At 42.8% G+C, this 24,626-nt stretch overlaps 1 protein-coding gene across 6 annotated transcripts in view; it reads left to right on the forward strand.

Annotated features, from left to right (window-relative positions):
* Positions 1 to 13,765: 13,765 nt before the first annotated feature.
* The window catches only part of RMDN2 (regulator of microtubule dynamics 2), a 67,766-nt gene continuing 56,905 nt past the window's right edge, over positions 13,766 to 24,626 (forward strand). Inside the window, exon 1 of one of the 6 annotated variants that reach the window (XM_025454153.3) lies at positions 13,766 to 13,917. Coding sequence is in view for 1 of the 6 variants with exons in the window: in XM_025454150.3 (XP_025309935.2) it covers positions 20,218 to 20,237 (20 nt within the window). In the remaining 5 variants the exon portion in view is untranslated. Of the gene's footprint in view, positions 13,918 to 17,107; positions 17,265 to 19,097; positions 19,141 to 19,210; positions 19,344 to 19,393; positions 19,546 to 20,083; positions 20,238 to 24,626 lie in introns of those variants that run through there. The other 5 variants (XM_049095674.1, XM_035700743.2, XM_025454152.3 and 2 more) reach the window with 5 other exon arrangements.

Raw genomic sequence — 24,626 nt, forward strand, 5'->3', positions numbered from 1 at the left:
GGAAGGGAGGGAAAAATAAAACAAGATGAAATCAGAGAGGGAGACAAACCATAGAAGACTCTTAACCATGGGAAACAAGCTGAGGGTCGCTGGAGGGAAGGTGGGTGGGGGGACAGGGTACTGGGTAATGAGCGTTAAGGGGGGCACGTGATGTAATGAGCACCAGGTATTATACTAGACTGATGAATCACTGATCTCTACCTCTGAAACTAACAATACGTTATATGTTCATTAATTGAATTTAAATTTTAAAAGAATAAGAAAAAAACACAGAAGAAAGAACAGCGTATTCTGATTGAAGCTTTGGGAGAGGCAAAGATTCAGGTAACACAAGTTTGCTAAGCCTGCTAAGGGTAGGATTCAGAGCAGCTTCAGACATTCTCACTTCTGTCCTTGACTGTCTGGGCTTTCTGTGTGGAAGTTCTTCTGTGGAGAAAGAGACTGAATAACTTTTCATGTAGTTCCCTGGTTTTATGATCATTTTGCTTGCCATATGTGTAAAGAGGTGAAGACATTTCTGTTCTTTCAGTGGCTGGTAGGTGAACTTCTCTTCACAGGAAGCCCATCGTTGTTGGGGAAACACTCACCAGGGCCCACTCATTGCAGATTAGTCCAGGCCAGGTTGGGAGGACTGGTGCCGAAGCCACACCTCCGTGGGAGGTGGAATTAGGAAAAGAGGAGGAGGAAGAGGAGGAGGGAAGATGTGAGGTGTGGCATCCCATGACCCCTTTGACATCTCTCTGATGCCATTAACTTCTAGAGATGATTGAGTGGAAGTACCAGTTACAGAAACTTCCAAGGGTCTGAGTTTCCAGGTTGAGGGGGAGACAAAACAGAAAAACATTGATGCATGCAGGAGCACAGCCTAAATCTCTAAAGGGTAGGTGATCCTAGGCTGACATCTGGGTTCCATAGTTAATCCCTTTAAGACATTTTTAAAAATATATTTGTACCAGTACAAGTTGTGTGCTTTGCTAGTTTTCAAACTTGGGGTGAGCTTGTACCAGGTATCTTTTTGGTTCTCCTCAACTCAAGGCACCATGATTCTTTTTATGCTCTAAATTGTAGTTTCTGAAACTTGGTCTTTGAAGGCCCTCCAGGTGGTCTGTGGTAGCCCAAATGCAATGAGTAGGTTTTGTTCAAAGAGTACTTTCTGCAAGAGAGTTGAATTCTCCATAAAAAGTGTACAGAAATAGATATTTGATGATTATAACCACAATGAAGGTCACATGCTAAGTAGACACTTCAAATGGTGTGGTTGTGGTGGTGGTGGGGTGTGTATGTGTCTCTGTGTGTGTGTGTTCCGTGGTTGCAAGAAAACGTTTTGAGGTAGGTGGTCCAGGGGATTCTTTCAATGTGGCTCATAGTCTAAAATCTCACTTGGATTGAAGTGAAACCAAATACTTATAAGACACCAAGAAATCAAACCACTTTGTTTGAGAATCTTTAAAATAGGTATTTGAAACTGATACTTCAACTGAGAAAATATCATGACCCTAAACCTTTGCAAATTCATTTCTGACCATAATGGAGGGATATCTTGGCCACATAACCCTCATATCCAATTTTATTTCTAGTAGCATAAGTAGCTACTCAGCTTTGAAGTTTAGTGCTGAGCCATATTTAGGGGGATGGACTGAGAAGAGATTGGCTAAGAAATCCATCCTCAGAAAAGGTCTTTTCAAAACCTTCATTAATGTTTATTATCATACCCATCTTCTAACTTCACTTAAAAAAAATAGTAGTCTACACATGGGTTCAAAACCAATGCAAGAGTGCAGACCATTCAGGCAGCAAGAACTGGTGGCAGTAGAGCTTTATTTAATCCCTCAGATCATAAAAAACAGACATAGCTACAAGGATGATGAAAGAAAAATGCAGAGGACACCTTCAACAAAACAAGGTAAAAAGGAATTCCCACATCTTCGGGATATGGCTGGGTATGTTAAAAAGTGGGATAGCAGCAAGGCTTGGAGAAGAAAGAAAGACTGGAAAGATCTATGAGCCAGAAGATCTATAAATTACCAGTCTAACTCATCCCTGAAAGAAGAGAGCCAGACTCTGTGGGAGAACCTAGGTGAGCAAATTGAAAATCATCCAGTAAAAAAGGCTCCAGTCGGTAAGAAGGCAGCTGAGCTGTGCTGCTGCGATGATCTGGATCACACACCCATGTTCTATTCCCTGGAACCTGTGAATGTGTTTCCTTATGTGGCAAGAGGGACTTAGTAGACATGATTAAGTTAAGGATCTTGAGATGGGGGTGGTTATCCCAGCTATCCAGGTGGGCACAATATAATCACAAGGGTCCTTACAGGAGGAAGGCAGGAGGATCACAGTCAGAAAGGAGATATGACAACAGAAACAGAGGTTGGAGTGGCACATTTTGAAGACGGAGGAAGGGACCGCAAACCAAGAATGCAGGTAGCCTCTGGAGGCTAGAAAAGATGAGGAAGTGGACTCTCCCTCAGAGTCTCCAGAGGGAGTGAGGCACCGTCAATACCTTGATTTTAACCAGGTGGAACATATTTTGGATTTCTGACCTCAGCAATTGTAAGCTACTAAGTTTGCATTTTTAGCTACCGAGTTTCTGGTGACCTGTTACAGCAGTAATAGGAAACGAATACAGTGGAAACCACATTTCCCAGAATCCCTTTGCCTATATGTCCCAGTTAGAGTTGGCCAAAAGCCAAACTTGGACAAGATTTGGGAAGTGGGAGGAATTGAAGCAAGAGCCATTTCTCTCAACAGTCTTCATGATAAGGTGCCCTGGAGGGTCCATCAGATGCTTGTATGCTCCTCTCCTGTGTTACATGTCTAGCTCTTCCAGACTACAGGCCCTGCTGAGCCATGGCAGCCTGGGCCTCTCATCAGATGCTTGGCTGTGAACCCACAGAGGCCTTAGCTACACCAAGGCAAGAGCTTCCTAGAGATCCCCCCTACGAGTTCCCCTTCATAGCCCCACTTCAGCACTGTGCACCTGGCTTTTCAGATTCCACTGCATTCTCCAACCTGTGTTGTAAGACCACAGTCTTGAGAGGATTAGTTCAATAAGGGTATCTCTCCAAGTGATTATACCATTTACTCTGCAATGAGTGGATTTTTCTATTGTCCCATAACCTCAACAACACTTAATACGGGTTGATTCATTTTGAACAATCCATAAGCTATGTGCTGATACCTTCTTGTGGCTTTACTTTGCAATTTTCTGATAACTAATGAGGTTGGGCATCTTCTAGTATTTTTAGTGGCCTTCTGGATTTCCTTGTTTCTGAAGCACATATGACTATTGCCCATTTTTCTACCGGGTTGTCTCCCCTTTACTTACTGATTCGTGATTCTTTGTATACTCTGGATATTAGTGCTCTATCGGTATTTTGTATTATTAACATCTTATCTCAGGATGTGGCTTGCCTTTCCATGATCTTTAAAGATTTATCAGGGTTTTTTTTTATTTTTTATGATTAATGCTTACTATGCATACTAAAACCCAGCAATTCTACTTCTGGATGTATATCCTAGAAAAACCCTTGCAAAATTCTCCAGGTACAGGAATATTCACAGAAATGTAAAGGGAGAAACCTAGATGCTCCATAATGTCTGTTGAGAGAGGAGATGGGAGCACCTGGCTGGCTCAGTCAGTAGGTCATGTGACTCTTGATTTGGGGGGTCATGAGTTTGAGCCCCACGCTAGGGGTAGAGTTTACTTGAAAATATTAAGAGAGAGAGAGAGAGAGAGAGAGAGAGAGGAGAGAAATCCAGCGGGGCATGTCCATACATGGTAATGAAATACAAACACATGTGTCTATATGGATTTGTCTCAAAAGCCTACTGTTAACTGAAAAAAATAATTCCTTTTACTAAAAATTCAGAATCAGCCCAAGTTAAATAATATGTAATTTAGGGATTAAAAAAATACCAAAAACCCAGAGGTGTTAAGCTCTAAAGAGAAGGAAGGGGGTGATTCTTCAAACCTCAGGATTATGGTTACCTCTGGAGGGAGGGAGAGGATGTGAGGTGAGACAGGCACACAGGAGCCTCTAAGGTGCTGCTGACATTCTACTTCTCACCTTAACAGGTGTTTGCACAGCTTTTCGTTCATTATTCTTCTTTGAAATGAGCATATGTTTTAGATATTCATTGTTATGTGATCTATTTTCTCAATAAAACATTTTAACAGGTATTATTCTCTGAACAATCGTCCTGGGTTAAGGGAGCTGAATAGAAGATTCAGAACACTTTAAAATGCCAGCTGTAGATTTGTCACATCAGAGTCGTAGTTTGTCACTACAGACTGCCAGCCACCCCTCACCTTCCCCAGCCCCCCCCCCCCCGCCCCCATCAGGCTACTGAATCAGAACGTCTAAGATGCAGCCTAGGAATCTGTGTCACTTTGCCCAAGGTTGAGAGCACCCAGTCCCCCACAGTACACAGCCTCAGGGATGGCTCCCTACTGCCCTCTCGTGGCCAGTTTTTTCATCCAAACGGAACAGAGTAAACCAGACAACATGAGCCAGGGTGCAGACTCTGCCTTGGGATCAGTGGTCTGTACAGGCTTGGTGCCAGCTCTGAGGACTTGTACAATTGAACTAGATGCCAAAACACAGTACCTAGGGCCCACTAGCTTGTCTACTTTTTCTCTTTGAAGTCCTAAGTGCTCTAGCCTGGCTTACTTGCTTATAACTTAAACCGAGCTCCTCCTGACAGGAGGACCCAAAAACCTCATGGACCCAAAAACCTCTCCTACCTGCTCCAGACCCTCTTGATGCTTGGTCCTCCCTGCCCACAGAGAGGGCTTGATTCTGTATCCTGCTTACCCACCTGGATGCACCATCTGCACACCCCTGCCCAAATTACCTGGTCTCCTTTTCTGCCTGAACAAGCATCTGGTCTAACTAGACCCTCCCTGGTCCTGGGCCCTCCTGCACTATTCTATCCTGCTCTTTGGCTTCCACAAGACCAGAGCTATTAAGAGGCTGAGAATCGAAAGCCACAGAGAAATGCAGCCCTGAGGCAGATGAATGCCCTGAGGCTGCGTTGAACACACTCGGTGCCTGCTGCTTCTTCACCCCCATCCTCCATCCTCCTCCCTTTCTCTTTCTTTTTCCCCAATCAGTCAGGGTTTCTGATTCCTGACAGAGCTTGGAATGGGTGGGTTCATGCAGAAAAGTCATAGAATTGGTATAACTCAAAGGAAGAGCCTGGAACCAACCCCAGGGACAGAATCCAAGTGTGTAGGGTCCTTGCTCAGTTCGCCCAATCTCTGTCCCCAGATTAGACCCTGTCAGAATCCTGAGTTTGCTGTACGTGGTCATTGACCCCTCTTGAGTGAATAAATTCTTACTTTGCTCCCAGGAGCCAATAACTTGCCCAATGGAAGATAGTATAATGTAATGATGGAAAATAATTTTTTTATTTTTAAGATTTTATTTATTTATTCATGAAAGACACAGAGAGAGGAATAGAGACACAGGCAGAGAAAGAAGCAGGCTCACTGTGGGGAGCCCCATACCGGACTCAATCCCAGGACCCCTGATCATGACCTGAGTGGAAGGCAGACACTCAACCACTGAACCACCCAGGCATCCCCCAAAAGAATTTAGAATAAGAATTGGATTGGAATCTCTGCCTGCTTATATGCTTGATAGTCTTGGGACACTGTTTGAACATCTCTAAACCTCAGTCTCCTCCCCTGTATAACAAGGATAATAATATTTAACTTTTAAAGCTTGTTGTGATTATTGAATGAGACAGAGCATGAAAAAATGCTTACCACATTTCATACACATGGAAGTACTTAGCAAATATACTTATTATTTACTATGAAATCCAGGCCTATTAGGACTCCAAGGGCTGTATCTTCAGGGCAGAGTTGTTTGGAGACCTTAGAAGTATCTGTTGCCCAAAGGCTCCTTTTGGAACAACCTGGAAAATGCTCCAGTGTGACTCCATCCTGTCCGTTTCCTCCAAACTCCATCAGGGCCCCGGGCCAGCAGCTGGAACCTCAAGCCCAGGGATCACCAGCCCTTCCTGTCCATCAGATGGGCCACAACCCTGCTCCATCAGGAGAGGGGAGCCCCCTTTCTGTCTGCTCTCTGCTGGCTCCCTCCCTCCCCTTCCCACCGCTTTCTCCTCACTAACACTTTCAGCAGATAGTTTTCCATATATCCACACATCCTCTGTTGTCCCACAGAGTCTGGGGACTGAGGCTTCCATGTGCAGCTATCACTATGCTTCTGAATCCAGTGTCACTTCGGGGACATGCTTCAGATCTAACAGTTGAATCCCTCAAAGCAACTCTTCAAAGCAGCCCAGGAAAGCAAAACAAAACAAACAAGAAAGCAAAAAAAAAAAAAAAAAAAAAGTGATGTTCTTGATAGGCTCAGGTGTGACACCCTCAGGGCCCACATTCAACACTCCTCCCCCCACCCCCCACCCCCCCAGGCCTCTGCTCCTACCCTCCCCCCTGCCTTGCTTACTCAGTTCTTTCTTCCTCCTGCCCTCCCAAGCCAAATCTCCGGGGTGAGGAGCAGGGAGCACTTAGGGTGAGGAGCCCGTGAAGGTGGCAGCGCCAGGCCTGTGAGATGGCCCATCCCTAGGGATGACAGCATTGATGGAACGCACCCCTGGAAGCAGCCTCTGCCTGGCTCACTGGGGATGCTTCCTCAAGTCATCCCTCTGATCTCTAGGACACAGAGCCTGGCGGGTTATTGAGAACACCGTGAGCACTCACGCCGTTTCTAGCATAAACTCTTGATTCATCATTAGACACAGAGGACACCGGGATCCTCACGGCAACCATGAGACCTGAGTTAGGGGTCCTGCTCCGCACTTCTCATCTCTGTGACCCTCCTAAGTTATTTTAACCTCTCTGGGTTCCTCATCTGTTAGGGGTGGGGTGGGGCTGGATGGCCGTAGAGGCCTCTTGCAGCTCTGATAGGTCACCATCAGGTTCATCAAGAAGGCACAAGATAGTCACACCTGCTCTTTCTGTAGCACCGCCCGCCCTTCGGAGAAGCTCCAGGCATTCGGACTAATGAGTCTGTCGGCTTTGGTCCTCCATTACAAGTTCAAGCCTAGGTCCTTGACTCATCTGTGACTGTCTTTTAAGGTGACTCGCTTGAAGTCACCAAGGAAATGGATTTCAGAAGCTGGAATAGCCACTCAGCTCTCCCTCCCAGCTTTGTTCCATCAAGCCAGCTCCCAAGACTATAAACAACCCCTGCCACCACCATCCCCATAAAAATTCCTCGGAGTTCAACACCAAAGCAAACCTGCTTTCTAACCTAAGTTTCAACCTTCCACATGGTGTATATTTAACATAGAGGGTCATCATTCAAAACCCTTTAGCCTGTAGGAAAGAACATTTGGAAACTGAAACTATCCATCAGCTTTTTCTTTCCATGCTTTATTTTTTAAAACACAAGAACTTCAGTTTCAGTACACAGCCCCACGTCACTGAGGTCCTGGCAACGTTGATTCCATGTGGAGGTACTTAGTATTCATTTAAGAAGCTGAATGCTTTAAATGCACAGATCACTGGCACCAAAACCCACAGTGATTCAGCGGAGTAGTGAGTCCCTGCAGACCAGTCAGGCTCCCAGGAGGAAAATCACTGAAAGCAAACATTTTTTCCCCCAAGGCAACATTATCTTATCTCTGACTTTGTTCCCTTATCTAAGAAGAGAGGATCAAATTCTTCCTACTTTCCCAGAGCAATGCTTGTGCTGTTGGAAACGAGGCTGATTTCTTGTTTTCCCTCAAGGATAACCACAACTGGCACACCAGTGTGTTAACGGAAGGTAGGGATTTGGAAAATCTGGTGTGGTCAGGAAGTCTCTCTTTAGATATCTGTGCTCTATTGTGTCACTATTATTTTTATGAGTAGACTGGTTTGTCTCAGAAAGTTCTGCTACCCCACCCAGGTAGGAAAGTGGGCAAGAGTTTCTAGAACCCCTAGGGATGAAGTGAGGAGGTAGGGAGCATAGTGCTGGGAAGGACAGAGAGCAGAAAAGCTTATGATTGGGACACAAAAGAAACCAAATGCTAGACCTTGAAACCAAAGGCCGGGGCACCAGCCGCTGCATCCAGAGCCTGAACCCAAGGCCAGGGTTCAGGGGCAGAAAACAAGCTCTCTGGCATGAGAAGTGAATGGGAATGGAGCATGGCTCCATTGGCCAGGTGCCAGGATGATACATGAGCCTCCCCAAGAGCCTCCCCTTAGCTCAGCCTCAGGGACAGAGAGAGAAGGTGCATCAGAGTGGAAGATTCCCAGACTCAAAATCTAGAAGTAACTGAATTACCTTGAATAATAGGCGATTTTGATCCCTCCCATTTCATTGCCAGCCAAGATGAAAAGATCCACAGTTGAGTTCAGTGACAGATGAAGAATGCAAGTGACATTTCTGCATATTTGAATCTTATGACTGCAAGTCTTATCTGCTGTACTAGCAGTATTTTGTTTGACTGAAGGATGTTGTAGTAGACCTGTCGAAGGATGCACTAATGCCCTAACTCCTACACTGTTGAAAGTGAAAGCCAGAATCTCTTTTTCTTTTTTTAAAGTGTCATTAGACATAGAGCACCTCCACAAATGTTTCATGTCCAATGGGAAATTTGTTTATATGTGTACAAAGGAAAAAACAGTAAAAGCTCTTTTTGTATGAATACAAATGTGATTTATACAAAACAAAACTCCTTCTTGACCTCCTCTATTATTAGACCTCTGCTAATTATGTTTCTGGCAACATGATATATTGGAACACATTCTCCTTTTTCATAACAGGCATTGCTCCTTCAAGTGCAAAAGCACATTAGCAGGAGAGCTAGCTCATGATCAGCACCCCGTTCTCTAAAGTCAGTTAATCAGAGAGAATTACTCTCAGGAGACAGGAAATATCTGGGCCTGAGCTATTATAATATAAAGTCAGGTTTAGAAATCTGACTCACTTGTATTGAAACATCTAAGGAGAGGCACCAGATCTGTTCATGAAGCAGTTTTGTTTGCTCACCCACAAGTTTCTTTGCACGGATAGCCTTCCTATTCTGGCTGTTTGACAGAGTTCATCTCCTACAACAGACATGCAAATGACACTTGTTTTTCTAAAACAGCTCCCTTTCAATGATAACATAGGATATGAGCAGTTATGGCCTTGAGACAAAATTTTCCTTAATCATAAAAAGAAAGAGATGCAGGAGGATAGCCTCTTCCCTCCTGCTTTTTGAAGCAGTTGTGAGATGCATGATTCCCGGAGCTGTGGCAGCCCTCTTGCAGCCATGAGCATGCAGGCCTAGGATGAAAGTCAGTGTGCCGTGAGTTGCAGCCTGGAAATATGGAAAATATCTGGCTTCTAATGATACTGTTGAGATGCTGAATCAATCAGATCTCCAGATTTTTTGAGACTTGAGAAAGAAAAACCCTAGATGTTTAAGGCATGTCAAGTTGGTTTTCTATTACTTGCAGCCAAGCAATACATTAAAAGTCATAAGAAAGATATCTAATTTCCATAAACTGTGAAAATGGAATAAAAATATTTTAATTTGTGTTCTAATTTTCCTGCTGTGATTCTCTAGAATTAGTGTTAGACACCTCTTCCTTTTCCCCTCCATCCCATTCTCCAGAGGTAAATGCTTCATTCTTTCTTGGGGTCCACACGCCTGACTCCCAGCTCCCTGTTCCACATCTCTCAGCGCCTTTCTTCCCATTCTGGATCTGTTCCTAATAGAGGTTTCTCTGGAACTCTGTTTGCAGTGCATTTAGATGGCTCTTGCATTGTACCACGACAGACCAAATAAATGACTTCCTTATTATCCTGGATATTTGGATGTTGCAAACTTACATGAGCACAAGGTGGTGAGCTTCTGTACTATTGTTTGTCACCCCGTTTCCACCTAGATTTTCATTCTTTATGGTTTTCTTCTTTCTTCCACAACTCTTAAGGATTGCCTGTGTATTACTTTCAATGATCTAATTGATGATCTCAAAAAGTTGAGTCTAATAAGTTCCTTAAACCGTATGGACAGGATAAACAAAAAGTACCAAGAGGCATATTCTCTTTGAGTTGGAATCTTGAGAATGGTTCCTCAGTGATTCCTGTAGCAAATGTGGTCCTTTTTTATCCTTCCTTATCTTTGTGCCCTCTCTCCCTCTCACTCACTCGCAGGAGAAATTGCAAGAAGAACCTCCTAATGAGGTGTTCAACTTCCCAAATCTGAATTTCATTTGGTTTCTTTCAATATTGTCTTTGAATTTCTTTTTGCATAAAACACCAAAAATGAATAAAGAACAGATTTAACAGTGTATCCTCCAGTATAAGGCTGCCTGACCTCATTTTTACTTTAGAAATTCAGCAGTAACTCATCATCCCTATTGCTACATGCAATGTTTCTCAAAGGGTGGTCCATGCAACATCAAGTCAGAATAATATTTTGAAATGCAAATTCCTGGGCTCCATCTCAGAGCTAAGAATCTGAAGGTTTGGTGGTCAGAGAATCTATAAAATAAGCAAGCAACCCAGCTGATGTACATGCACATAAATATCCCAATCTTTCAGTTTACCATTTTAATTACAAATGCTACCTAAAAGATTTAGTGGGCCTTGTAAAGCAGAAACCAGTAACACTAAATCTTGTTGAACTATACACATATTTAGAAAGAATTCCAAACACTGGATAGTATAATTCTGATGAGAAAAGTAGTTTGATAAACAGAGTTAGCTTTAGGCAAAATTTAGGTTTTTGAGGTGAAGCAAAAAATTCCCATTTAATTTTGGGAACTTGAGTTCTCCTTTCTTAGCCTTCCAACAGTTCCATAATCCATGACCAATGGGCCTTTCTCTTCTGTAACCCACTTTACCTGGGATTAACCAATTAAAAACAACAACAACAAAATTTAAAGCAATCGGTAGGCCAGTTACATATGTGTAAACTTGTCAAAACTTCAGGTTGAAAAGTAAGGAATTCAGATGCAGAAGCATTTTAATTTATCCATCCATCTATTTCATTCAAGGTGTATATTACTGAATGTCAAGAATTGAAGGTAGAAAATGAATAAGACATGGCTGATGTTTTTAAGAAAAAATGACCTAAACTTAGAAATTAAGAACTCACATCACATTCTTTCCATGTCAGGGCATTGCTTAACAAGACTGCCCACGGAGTATTTAATTCTTTAGGAAAATGTACCTGTGTTTGACTGGGTTACTCATTGTAGATCCACCAGCACCCGCTGGGTGAAGGCCATGAATATGCTAAACAACCTACAACACATAATTCTCAAGTGCCAAAAGTCTATACCACTGAGGTTGAAAGTCCTGTTTCAAAGAGTCAAAAGCCACTAATTTGGGAAATCAGGAAAACTTTGTCTTGTCCCCTTTGTAAGAGCAGTTTTTGTGGTTTCTGCACTGGGCTGATAAATGGTAGGGGAATCAGGAAGACAAGTCTGTGAATGGAAAGTTTTCTTTTACAGTCTTTGGTAGTGCCAGGTGTGAGATAGAGTAGAAACACCAGAGGGGAGGCAGGGTTAAGAAGATTTTTAAGGAAGGATAATTGGTGGTACTAAAGTATTTAGATCAACTATAATTTTCATTTTTCCTTTAGATGTTTGATGCTGCTGAAGCCCTAACCTAAGCTATAGTGGCTTTACAGTGTTTACACCTTAAAAAGGGGAGAAAAGGGATCCCTGGGTGGCGCAGCGGTTTGGCGCCTGCCTTTGGCCCAGGGCGCGATCCTGGAGACCCGGGATCGAATCCCACGTCGGGCTCCTGGTGCATGGAGCCTGCTTCTCCCTCTGCCTGTGTCTCTGCCTCTCTCTCTTTCTCTCTGTGTGACTATCATAAATAAATAAAAATTTAAAAAAAAAGGGGAGAAAATAATGCTACTTATTTTTGGTCATGTCTTCATAATCGTAAATATTGGGGCATCTGGGTGGTTCAGTGGTTGAGCGTCTGCCTTTGGCTCAGGTGGTGATCCCGGGGTCTTGGGATCGCGTCCCACATGGGGCTTCCCACAGGGAGCCTGCTTCTCCCTCTGCTTATGTCTGCCTCTCTCTCTGTGTCTCTCATGAATAAATAAATGAAATCTTTAAGAAAAAATAATAATTGTAGATACTTAGTAAAGGAAAAGCATAAAAATGCCTTTATGTTGAAAGTTGGCATCTCGCAATTATTTTTTTTGAAATTACTGTCACTCTATAAAGTTGTATTACATTTTTCTATGTGAATATCTAAATGATTAAAATTAGTTTAACAGTCTTTCATTTATTAAATACAGACACCCCTTGGGGTGTCTTCCTAGACCATGAGTGACTAACCTGTCATTATGTCTAGAAGAAAAGTTTCTCCCAGTGCCCTTCTGTTTGAGAAATGGGAGGTTCCCATTACAGAGAGAGAGAGTAAATGTCACTACTATTGGAATTGTCTTTTATTTATTTATTTATTTATTTTTTTTTTTAAAGGAGCAGGGAAGAATTGTTTTGCCTCAGGTGATAAATCAAAGAGCCCTGTGGCTGGATGGATAGTACACCCAGCGATCCCAGTTCTTTTCTTGCTAGAAAACTCATCAAAGGCTGTGGTTGGAGGTAGGAAGGTGTTTTTTTTTTTTTTTAAGTAGCTGCTAAGCAGATGCCATACCTGGAAGATGGGGGTCTCTTTTTTCATTGGAAAGTTATTAGCTACTGCAGCTGGCAGGGATAAGCCCCCCTTTTTTTTCCTAAGTGGAAACAGCTAAGGCCATGGCTACAGATTGGTGATATCCTGTCATCAACAGTTCTAAGTGAGAATTCAGCTAAAACTGTATAGTATGTTTTCATATAGATTATGAAGGATTTTGTGGGGTTACTTGGAAAACAAACCACAATTTATAGCGTGGTTTTCATAAGATATGTTCCAAGCTCCAAACTAACTACAATTATTTTGGGTCATAATAACTATGGATTAGTCACTTGCCTGTATAAGGCAAGCTTTCTTCTAAAATCATAACAGTGGTGAATTTCAATTTTCATCTTTTCCTAGATTCACTTTTTTCACTTTTCTATGTGTCTTAATTATAATGATGGAATTACAATCTTTATAAAATGGATAAACTTTTAACAATGGTTGATGAATTAATGTCTCTATTGTGGGGGATCCCTGGGTGGCTCAGCAGTTTGGCACCTGCCTTTGGCCCAGGGCGCAATCCTGGAGTCCTGGGATCGAGTCCTGCGTCAGGTTCCCAGCATGGAGCCTGCTTCTCCTGTTGTCTCTGCCTCTCTCTCTATGTCTAACATAAATAAATAAATCATTTTTTAAAAAGGTCTCTATTGAGCCATAAGAGTGAACTCTTGTATAGATTTATTTGCATACCAAGAAGCTGCCTCTCCTGAACAATTTTTTGAGAGAGATTTGCTTCTAAGGAGAAAATAACTTGTCTTTATATAGTCTGAGAACAGTGGGTCTGGGAAACTGCTAACCTAAATTTTCTCCAGCAGAACCTTGAACAAAATTGACTTACCACCCAAATTCTAAATGGAATCTTTTTTCTACTTATGTATAATTAAAACTATCCAGTTATTTTAACTAATTTTTATATATATATGTATATATATAGTAACAATATTTTGCCTAACTGATGAACATTTGACTTCATTTTGAACCTGCCCTGAGGAAACTGACCTTGGCTTCTGAAGTTGACACACAAATCATCAAGAATGTCCCTGAACATTATCTCTCAAGATGAAGAAAAAATGCAGAAGGGAGGGGCAAGACTCCTCTTTGCTCTGAATCTGTTGAGTTCCATTTTCAAGTGTATGCAAGACCGTGCTTTGAACAGGCTGACTACAGGAAATTGGTGTAAGAATGTGACTTAGAAAGCTTTCTGCAATTTCTGAAGAAATTTCATTCTTATCTTCAAGTGCCCCAGGAAAACTGCTGATCATTGAGCAAGGTTGGTATCAATCAGGCAAAGTATACGCCTTTCTGAAAATGACTGTTCCTTCATTGAACAAAAACTTAATTTTTCTAGCCAAATCAACAGTTTCTAATAAGAATTCCATATTTCAATGAGGTCATCATATTTTTAATAAATGGTTTCAACACTGGATTGCTAAGTAGTGTTACATAAATATTGTTGCTAATTTTTCTTTTGTACATATTTTTCTTAAATACCATTTAAGTTTTATTCAGCACAGGAATATTGGGCCAACTATTTTATTATATTTAAATGATTAATAGTTTATCACACTCATTACTTAGTCTTGTGGAAACAGTTAATAAACTTACTTTTGTGCCTTTTTCTTATTTATTTATTTATTTATTTATTTATTTAAGATTTTATTTATTCATGAGAAACACAGAGAGAGAGAGAGGCAGAGACACAGGCAGAGAGAGAAGCAGGCTCCATGCAGGGAGCCTGATATGGGACTCCATCCTGGGTCTCCAGGATCAGGCCCTGGGCCGAAGGCGGTGCTAAACCACTGAGCCACCTGGGCTGCCCTTTTATTTATTTATTTATTTATTTTTAAGATTTTATTTAACTTTTGTGCCTTTTTCAAAGACAGCATTTTTCCCTTGGAAGTTTCAAGTTGGCCATAGTAATTTCATACTACTTTTATAATTGGGGGGGGGGTAATTTTCTTGTATTTTAGGTGTCCTCTAAAAGGAAAAATGCCCTCCAAAACACTCCCACTTGCATTAGACACGGTATTATTTTTCCTCTTGTCCCCAAGTCTATTCCTACACCAACCTGAACATCTAGACCCACCATAATTCTGTATGTACCCTGTGGCTTAGAGATAATGGTTAACCTCTACTGAGAAGCTCCCATGGGTAAGATGCTCTGATCTGGAGATTCAGGCCCTCCTGTAAATGGAGCAGTGAAGGCTCCATTGATAACTGATATGGAAGATGCAGACAGGACAATATCATGTGCGAATTTCTGTGCTGTGCTTATGAAAGGTGTTCTGATGAACCTCCTTCGAATGTTCTTCAGGCATCGAGGCCAGCCATCCAGTCTGGACTCACAGGATGTGGTTGAGAGGAAAGGCTCTCAGACAATGCTAAGTTTGGTTATTGCCTCTAAAAATGACTGTGACTGGGGCCAAGTTTCTTCACCTCTGCAAGCCTCTGTTTCCTTACCTGTAATGTTATTGATCTCACTGGATTGCTGAGGAGATGGAGTAAGACAATCCATATGAAGAAGGAAGCAGGAACTGGATGTAAGACCCAATCACTATTTATGCTGTGGTTGTTGCTGTTATTGGTTCTCCTCTGGTCTCCAGATCTGATTTGGGAAACTTGGAGTTTGAGTTGTGTCTGGCTGGCTTCTCCACTGCTGCTCTTTGCACAGCCAGCCATAGATCTCTGCATGCATGCTCTCTCTCTCTCTTCGTGGTTAGTGTGTTCTTAATTTTAAAATAATTTCTTCAATTATTTAGCAACAAAATACTTCTCTGACCCAAGCCTGGAGAAGAAGGTAGATTTTGCTCTTTTGAGATAGGAGTTGAGGGTGACAGTAGTACTTAACGTTTATAGCTCAATCTGCGGTTCACAGAAATTCAGGTGGTAAATTAACTTGAAGAGCAACAATATAATGTATTGGGATGTAAATGCTAATACCTGACCATCACCAGTTCCTGAGCCTTAAAATAAAATCTAGATCAAATTTCTAGAACAAAAGGAGAGTATATCTTCTCAAGGAAATGCAAGCAAAACCCTTGATTGCCTTCCAACTAAATAGTTCCTTTGCCCTTAATGGTCCGTTCCCTGAGTAAGCTGATAGGTGATACAAAAAAAAAAAAAAAAAAAAAATGGAAATGATTACATAAGGAAATATAAGAATAATTAACTACAGACTAGATTAATTATTGTTATAGGGCTAAGATCAACTTGGTCATTCAATTGCTCCAGGAATAAAAACACAGATAAAACCCAAGAAGTAAAAATAAAACAAAAAAACCTGATAAACCCATAACACACGCTTTACTACAAGAAGGACTACACATTTCTTAATGCTTTTCTTTTCACTATACATATTACTTTAAAAATTTTTTTCAAAATATTTATTTAACATTGGGTATGTGCACTGTGCCAGGCACTGGGATATCAAGATAGATGCATCCTTGCCTTGAAAAGATTCTCAATCTCAAGGACCCAACAGTCACTGACCAAGCAGTAATAATTCAGTGTATGAGAGAGACGTGTATGAAAGGAGGCAGAGAAGGGTTTCGGGTTTGTTGAAATCCTTATCCTTCTACGAAAGTTTTGATGGGGGCATGGATGGATACATCTTTTGGGGAGGAGGAAAATGTACAGAGTAGCCTCTCAATGGAAGCAGATTAAAATTAATCTGCTGGATGAGTTGGTTTTTGACAAGCGGTAAACAGCAGGGTATTCGAGGCACAGAGTGCATCTGAAAAGGACACAGAGACTGGAAAATCTGTGGCTTACGGAAAGAGGATATGGCAGTTTGGCTATAGCTAAAGCATAGGATGATGCCTGGTAGGGAAGAGCTGGAAAAGCCAGTGAGGACAAATTGTGAAGGGCCAGATAATTGTAGCACTGTGCTAGTTGTGATGGAGAAAAGGGTCTTAATTAGGTCCAGCTGCTATAACAAATTACCATAGGCTGAGTGGCTTAAGTGACGTTTATTTCTCACCGTCCTGGGGGCTGGAAATCCAAGATCCTGGTGCCAGTATGGCTAGGTTCTGGTAAGACTCCTTTTTCCAGGTTGCAGACACTGTACTCTCACATGGTAGAAAAGAGACCTCTGGCCTCTTAGTTTTCTTATAAGAGTAGTAATCCTATTCACGAGGGCTCCAACCCTGTAACCCAATTATCTGCCAAAGGCTCCGCCTCCAAATTGCATCACTTTGGGAATTAGGGTTTAAATATATGAACTTTGGGGGAGTACAAACATGTGTCCATGATGATCAGCAACTTGGAAAGTCCTAGCAGTTGTTTCCTGCAGCCTCCCCTGGCTGTTGCAGTTCCTTTTATGCTATTCTGCGAATAAGGGTGCAGCAGTCATTTCTTCTTTTTAGTTAGCCTGGCAAGGGTAGGTCCTCTCTATGTTATTTAGTTTGAACTTTACCAAAGATCAACGGCTACCACTATCTCTGTTTCTACCTCTCATGTAATTTTTACAGAGCCAGGAACAGAATCAAAGATACCGGTGCCAGGCGAAGGAACAGGTGTCATGTACACACACAGGAGTCCACAGTTATCTTCCCCTGCTTCCTGAACCTGACTAACCAGTCAGCACCAGCTGCCATCCTCCTCTAGGAGCAGAGAGGGGTAAGGCCTTGTTCTCAGCCTATACTCCATATTTTTATTTTGGACCTCTTCTGTGCTGTGTGCTGAGGCCGCAGCAGACCGCTCAGAGGGCTACTCTGGAAAAGCTTAAATTGATAGGTACTTTAAGTACTACAGAAGAGACAGTATAGTATTTTTCTTTTTAAGATTTTATTTATTTATTCATGATAGACATAGAAAGGCAGAGACACAGGATGAGGGGGAAGCAGGCTCCATGCAGGGAGCCCAAAGTGGGACTGGATCCCAGGACTCCAGGATGGGGCCCTGGGCCAAAGGCAGGTGCTAAACCGCTGAGCCACCCAGAGATCCCTGACAGTATAGTTTCTTTTGCATTTGACTCTAACTAACTAAAAAAAAAACAAAACAAAACAAAAAACACTTATTATCATCCTGCATAACAGGATAAATACAATACATATTACAATAATATGTATTGTATTTTTGTATTTATGTATAATTGCATCACTGTATTTATGTATAATACATTTATTGTATTATATGTATAATACATAAATACAATAATATTTTATTGTATTCTGGTTAAATAAAGCAAATATTAGGATTATATTGTAATACATCCTTGCAAACCATAAATGAGATGAAAGTGGTTTTTGGAATGGAGGGCTATTCTAGTTTCAAATCTTAAAAGTATTAGCCTGCTGTATTCCAAAATACAACTTTATTTCAACAAAATGACCGTGGCTATGGCTAGGCTTACTGAATTCTTTTTTTTTTTTTTTAATTTTTTTTTTAAATTTTTATTTATTTATGATAGTCACACACAGAGAGAGAGAGGCAGAGACACAGGCAGAGGGAGAAGCAGGCTCCATGCACCGGGAGCCCGACGTGGGATTCGATCCCGGGTCTCCAGGATCGCGCCCTGGGCCAAAGGCAGGCGCCAAACCGCTGCGCCACCCAGGGATCCCCAAGGCTTACTGAATTCTTTAATGCGGCCTGCTTAGAGTCTCGGGAATCCTATAGAATCCCCGTCGGTAAACAGCATTGTATAGATTATAAAATGAGCCTTTTTATTGTTCAGAGAGCAGGATTTTTTTTTTTCTTCGATAAATAGGAATGTTCCGGTTTTAATTCCACTTAGTACACATTGGTGGGGGATTTGGAATCCAAACTAAGTTCTCCGCAAGCCTACGTTTAAAAGTCAAGGTGAGGGGATCCCTGGGTGGCGCAGCGGTTTGGCGCCTGCCTTTGGCCCAGGGCGCGATCCTGGAGACCCGGGATCGAGTCCCACGTCGGGCTCCCGGTGCATGGAGCCTGCTTCTCCCTCTGCCTGTGTCTCTGTCTCTCTGTCTCTCTGTGACTCTCATAAATAAATAAAAATTAAAAAATAAATAAATAAATAAATAAAATAAAACTCAAGGTGAGGGCAATACGGAAAGGAGTGCGTTGTTTCTGTTTGTCAAGAGTTTGCCTTCATCGTACCAACCACAGCCCATGCAGCTGGGTAAGGTCTGGTAAGGTCGCTGACGTTACGGATCCGAGGGGGCCGCGGTCTTGAGCTAACAGCAGCTCAGAAGGGCGGGGGCAGGGGATGCCGGAGTGGCTCAGCCTTTCGGCGCCTGCCGTTGGCCCAGGGCGCGATCCTGGAGTCCCGGGATCGAGTCCCGCGTCGGGCTCCCGGCATGGAGCCTGCTTGTGTCTCTGCCTCTCTCTCTCTCTCTGTCATGAATGAATAAATAAATAAAATAAAAAATCTTTAAAAAAAAAAAAAAAGAGTAGCGGTTGGGGATTTCAGTCATTAAACTGGAACGTGAGCTAAAGCGAAGAAACCGTGGTCGCGGCCCCGCCCGCTGACGGTAGCGATCTCGGCGCTGCCCAGAACCGCGGGTCGAACGTCAAGGTCGTGCCCGGGAGGGGGTCGGAGAGGGGGACCCGGGGGGCGGGGGCCGCGGCCGCGGCTGTGCGGGGCTGCGGCGACCGGACGGAAGGCGGCGGGCCGGCGCGGGGCCCCGGGGAGGCGGCGTCCGGCCACGGGGTGCGGTGCGCGCAGACGCGCCGGCGGAGCGGTCTCTCCCGGGCAGGGTGCGCTGGGAGCCCGCCCGGGTAAGTCGAACCCCCCGCGGGAGGAGGCGGGAGCCGCGGGGCGAGCGGCCGCGGGCTCCTCCCCCGGCGCCTCCGCTATCTGGGTCAGGACGGGGCGGGCCGCGGGGACCCGCGGGCTCGGGGCTGCTGTCCGCCCGCCGCTCGGCTCCCGGCCGCAGGTCCCCGGTGCCCGACGGCGGAGAGGCCCGCGCGGCGAGCTCAGGTGCGTGCGGGGGTGGGCCCTGGGCGGCTCGGCGGCGGGCCGGGCCGGGCCGCGGCGGGGCTGCGGCGGGCTGAGGCGGCACTTCCGGCGGCGCGGCGGCGGCACTTCCGGGTCCCGGGGGCATCCTCGCTGCGGCGGCTGCGGCGGCTGCGGCGGCGACACTGCGCGGGGCACGGCGGCTGCGGGGGCTTCCCGCGCCCGCGCTGCCCTGTCGGCCGGCGTCTGAGAGCGTCGGCCTTGGGACTGGCCGGTGTGTCCACGCCGGACGCGGGACGCCGGCCTTGGGACGCCGCCGGCCTGGGTGCGCGGGAGCGGGCGGGTGCTGCGTGGCGGCCGGGCGGGCCCGCAAGCCCCAGGAGCCCCCGCTCCCGCCCGCTGCGCCCCCGCTGGCCTCCGCTGGCCTCCGCGCCGCCGCCCTCCCTCCCTCCCTCCCTCCCAGCCGCGCGCAAACACCCCGCGGCGGCGGCTTCTGCCCTCCGTCCGGTTCTCCACCCGCCCTCCACGGGAGGAGGGCTGGGTAGTGCCACCAACGTTTGCAAATGCGCCAGACATCAGCAAGCCCTTGAGTTTAAAAGAAGTTATTAAACTAGGAAAAGTAGTGAGAACCTGATGAAACAGAGTTAGAGTTCACTTAGGAAGTGTTAGATCATCCAGGTCGCCGTGGGGAATCTGATGGCCACTTCAGGTCTCAGGTATAACCCTCTGGGAAACAAGCCTCACACTCGAGTGTAACCCATGATGTGCCTTTATCGTTCTTACAAGACCTTTCGTACGTCTTCCAAGTACCAGAGTTAAATATTTTATGTACTTCCCGCTGAGAGTCTGCTGATGCATTAAATGAATATATGTCCTAGACATTGCTGAAAACACAGTAACTACCTTGGTGTAAAGCACAATTTCCTTTTCTAAAATTTTATTTTTTAAAGACTTTATCTATTTGACAAAGAGCATAAGCAAGGGGGGCAGCAGAGGGAGGAGACTCCCCACTGAGCAGGGAGCCCAACAGGGCCCCATCCCAAGACCCTGTGTCATGACCTCAGTCAGCTGGAGGCAGCCAAATAGTCAAGTGGGCCACCAGACGCTCCCCAAAATTATTTTTAATGTAGACATTTCTTTAGCGTTAAAATTTTGATTTATTCAGTAGGATTCTTGTTCTCATCTGCTAGTAACTTAATTATATATTACCCATTAATTTTAGGTGCCAATAATTTTTGTTAATGTTTCATTTTCTATCAATATTACTAGCACCTTACAAATCAACACATGTAATGGGAATAATACTTAGCATTTGATCATCTAGTCAATACATCTTTTGATTACTGTGTTTTTATACAAAAGTATAGGTGTGTACTAATTTGACAATTACACATAGAAAAGTTACTTAATGTAATATAACCTTTGAAATTATACCGCAGCTAAGCAAGTGTTCTGATTTATTACCTTGCTAACTACTGTTTCTTTTAAAAGATTTATTTTGAGAGAGAGAGTGTGTGGGGTGGAGGGGCAGAGGGAAAGGGGAGAGAGAGAGAGAGAGAGAGAGAGAGAATATTTTAAGCAGACTCTGCCTCTGAGCTGCAGGAGGGGCTTGATCTCAAACCTGAGATCATGACCTGAGTGGAAACCAAGAGTCTGGCACTTAACAGGCTGTACCACTGAAGTGCCCCCACTAGTTACTATTTTTAATGAGTGGCATTTTTCAAATTGGTGGCTTAGAAGCACATTTATTTTGATAATAGCTTGTACTATTAGTCTCTAACTGTGGTTATTTAAAAGCAATACCTGCTCTATTGATTGATTGTAGTTGATTTTTATAGTTCTAAAATCCTATTTCACCTCTGAGCATCTCTGCCTAGTCAGCATTCTCCTTCATGTCCTTATTGATTCTGAATCTTCGTCATGCAGCAGTACATCTAAGAGTTATCAGGGTAACAGTTTTCCTGTCCTAGTCAGATGGCCCCTGGGTAAATGACAACTGTATGCCTCAGTTTGCTTATCTGCAAAATAGAGATAATAATAGGACCTGCCTCCAAGAGATAATTTGGAATTGGTATAATTCCTAAACAAAAGGTGAAAGAAAAATTAATGCTCCTGGCCACCTATTTAAACCTGGTATGGTCTCAGGGATAAGATCGCCTTCCTACATAGACTTTGACTTCCTATTTATTTACTTTATCAAATGAAAAGAATTTCAAACTAGGCTATATTTTTTAATGTAAAATTCAAGGAAGGCCCAGCAGGAATGAACCAAGAAAGCAATCACAATAAGAAGATTTCTTTTAATAGACCTCCAGATTAGCATATGAACATGCTGCATTAATCTTTTTATTGACAAGAAGCCAAGATCAAGCTTGATGCATGGTTATTAGATGTGATGCTAATGGGAATCCTGGGCATGTAACAGCTTTTCTTATTATCTGTTGCATTTTTGTAATAATCTTTCAAAATTTAGTTTTATTTTTTTGTGTGTGGAAATAAAAGTGTAAAGCCAATAATAAGTATTATTCAGCTGAAGTTACAAACTGATCCTAATCTACTGCTGGCATGTCTCCTGCATTTGATAGGGGAGGACAAATGGTTAGACTTATAGTTCTGTTCTACCAATTAGGTAAAAATGCTTTTTTTTTTTTTTAAATCAATTCCAGGCAAACTTCCCTGAGGTCAGGCAGGCAAGATTAAGCACATGGCCTTGCTATTAGAATCTTTGGCTTTAGAAAGGAGTCTTAATTCTTTTGGATATTATATTCACCAACATCTGAGGTAATTTCTGGAAAATTATCATTTTAAAATCATTAATCCTTCTCTCTTACACTGACACCTATAATGAAGTGGAGCATCGAAATAGGATACTCCCTGCATTCAGTGCGTATCATCTACTGTAAGATTTCGGAATCTAATGAGACATTCTTTTAGGGAGACTTCTTGGAAATATTATTCCCTCTCCCATAGGGCATCATTTGAAACGTCACATTTAGTTGGTCATTTAGAGTATAAGAAACAATGCCTTGCTTAAGTATATGAGATCATGGGATATAGACCATAGGAAGGCACATTTCACGTACACAGCTGAATTCAGAATCTGCATCTTTGCAGTGAGCCTTACCCTGTTCTCACTCCCAGCTGTTTATTTTGTTTCCTAGTTCACTTAGAACAATGAAGCAACTACAGAGAACTTCCATCAGCTTCCACTGTCACATCTACCCACCTTCCTGAATCTGCTCACATAATCTGCCTTTTCTTTTGTTTCTATGAATGAATGGCCTGTGTTTCCATCAAAGGTCAACGTCAGTACTTGTACACTGCAGACCACCCATCCCTCTGCCTTCTCAAGTTTACTGCCACAGTGATTCTCTGATTCTTTACTTCATCATTTTATCTTCCTTTGAAAAAAAATTGGATCTTGTCCATTCCCATAACAGAAATGCTGTTATTTCTCCATCTTTTTGGCACCATTTTCCAATATAGTCACGACATCATTTCTTCTCTCCTTACTTGCTTTCTGTATGCCCGTTTGTTCTTTTTCCTCTTTTCCTGACTAATTTTGGACTAATTGAATATCTTTAGTATTACATTTTTATCTCCACTCTTGGCTTATTATTTATACCTTAGTGGGTTTTTTTTTTTTTGCTGTTATTGTTGTTTGTTTATTTAATGTTTGCCCTTGGATTTATGACTGTACATCTTTAGTTTATTATTATGATACTGCATTATAATCTAAGACCCTTACAACAGTGTATCTATTTTGTCCCCTCCCATACTTTGGACTATTATTCTAACCTTTTACTTCTACATAAGTTATAAACCCCATAATAGGTTAAATATCATTTTTACTATAATAAGCAAAGATTTTATAAAGAAATCTTAAAGTGAGGAAAATGACTTTTATATTTACCCTATTTGCCACTACTGTTTTAATTCATCTATTGCCATTTCCTTCTGCCTAAAGGACCTCTTTTAGCATTTCTTGTAGTCCTTGTCTGATGGCAATGAATTCTCTCAACTTTTCTTTGTCTAGAAAAATCTTTGTTTTACCCTCGTTTTTGGAAAATATTTCACTGCACATGGAAATGTAGGTTGACAGTTTCTTCCAGTACTTTAAAGGTGTCACTCCATTGTATTTTTACATGAATAGTTTCTAAGGTGATGTCTCTGAGACCATCACTGCTGTAATCTTATCCGTTTTTCTCTGTACATGATATGTCACTTTTTTCCCACTGACTACTTTTAGCACTTCTTCTTTATCACTGGTTGTCAGCATTTTTGTCTAATTTGGAAATTTTTTGGCCATCTTTCCTTCAAATATATTTTTTAAAGATTTTATTTATTCATGAGAGACACAGAGAGAGAGGCAGAGATATAGGCAGAGGGAGAAAAGCAGTCTCCCTGCAGAGAGGCTGACTTGATCCCGGGACCCCAGGATCATGACCTTAGCCAAAGGCAGATGCTCAACCAGTGAATCACCCAGGTGCCCTCCTTCAAATATTTTTTTACACTTTTCTTCCCTGTAACTTTAACTGTATATGTTTTAGACTGCTTGATATTGCTATAAGCTGTGCTTAATATATTAATATGTATATATACATATTAAGATGCTCACTGGTTCATAAATGGCACTGTCTCCTTGTAACTTTACATGGTAGAAGAGTGGGGGGATATCTCTGGGTTCTCTTTTATGAGGGCCCGAATCTCACTTACGAAGGCTCTGCCTCCTGAAGGCCCCACCTCCTAATACTATTACATTGGTGATTAGGATTTCAACATACGAATTTAGAGGGGACACAAACATTTAGTCTGTAGTAGATGGTATCTGTTGTTTTGTCTTCAGATTTGCTCACTTTTTCTCCCACCATGGTTTTTCTTCTGTTAATCCCATTTAATACAATTTTATTTCAGATATTTTACTTTTCATCTCCAGAAATTCTGTTTGGTTCTGCTTAATAACTTCTGTTGCTCTCCTCATCATGATTATGTTTTTCTTTAACATATTTTTAATATTTATATTAAATAGGGATGTCTGGGTGGCTCAGCAGTTGAGCATCTGCCTTCGACTCAGGGTGTGATCCTTGGGTGCTGCGGTTGAGTCC

The sequence above is a fragment of the Canis lupus genome, chromosome 17 (genome assembly GCF_003254725.2).
Source record: "Canis lupus dingo isolate Sandy chromosome 17, ASM325472v2, whole genome shotgun sequence".
Taxonomy (NCBI): Eukaryota; Metazoa; Chordata; class Mammalia; order Carnivora; family Canidae; genus Canis; species Canis lupus.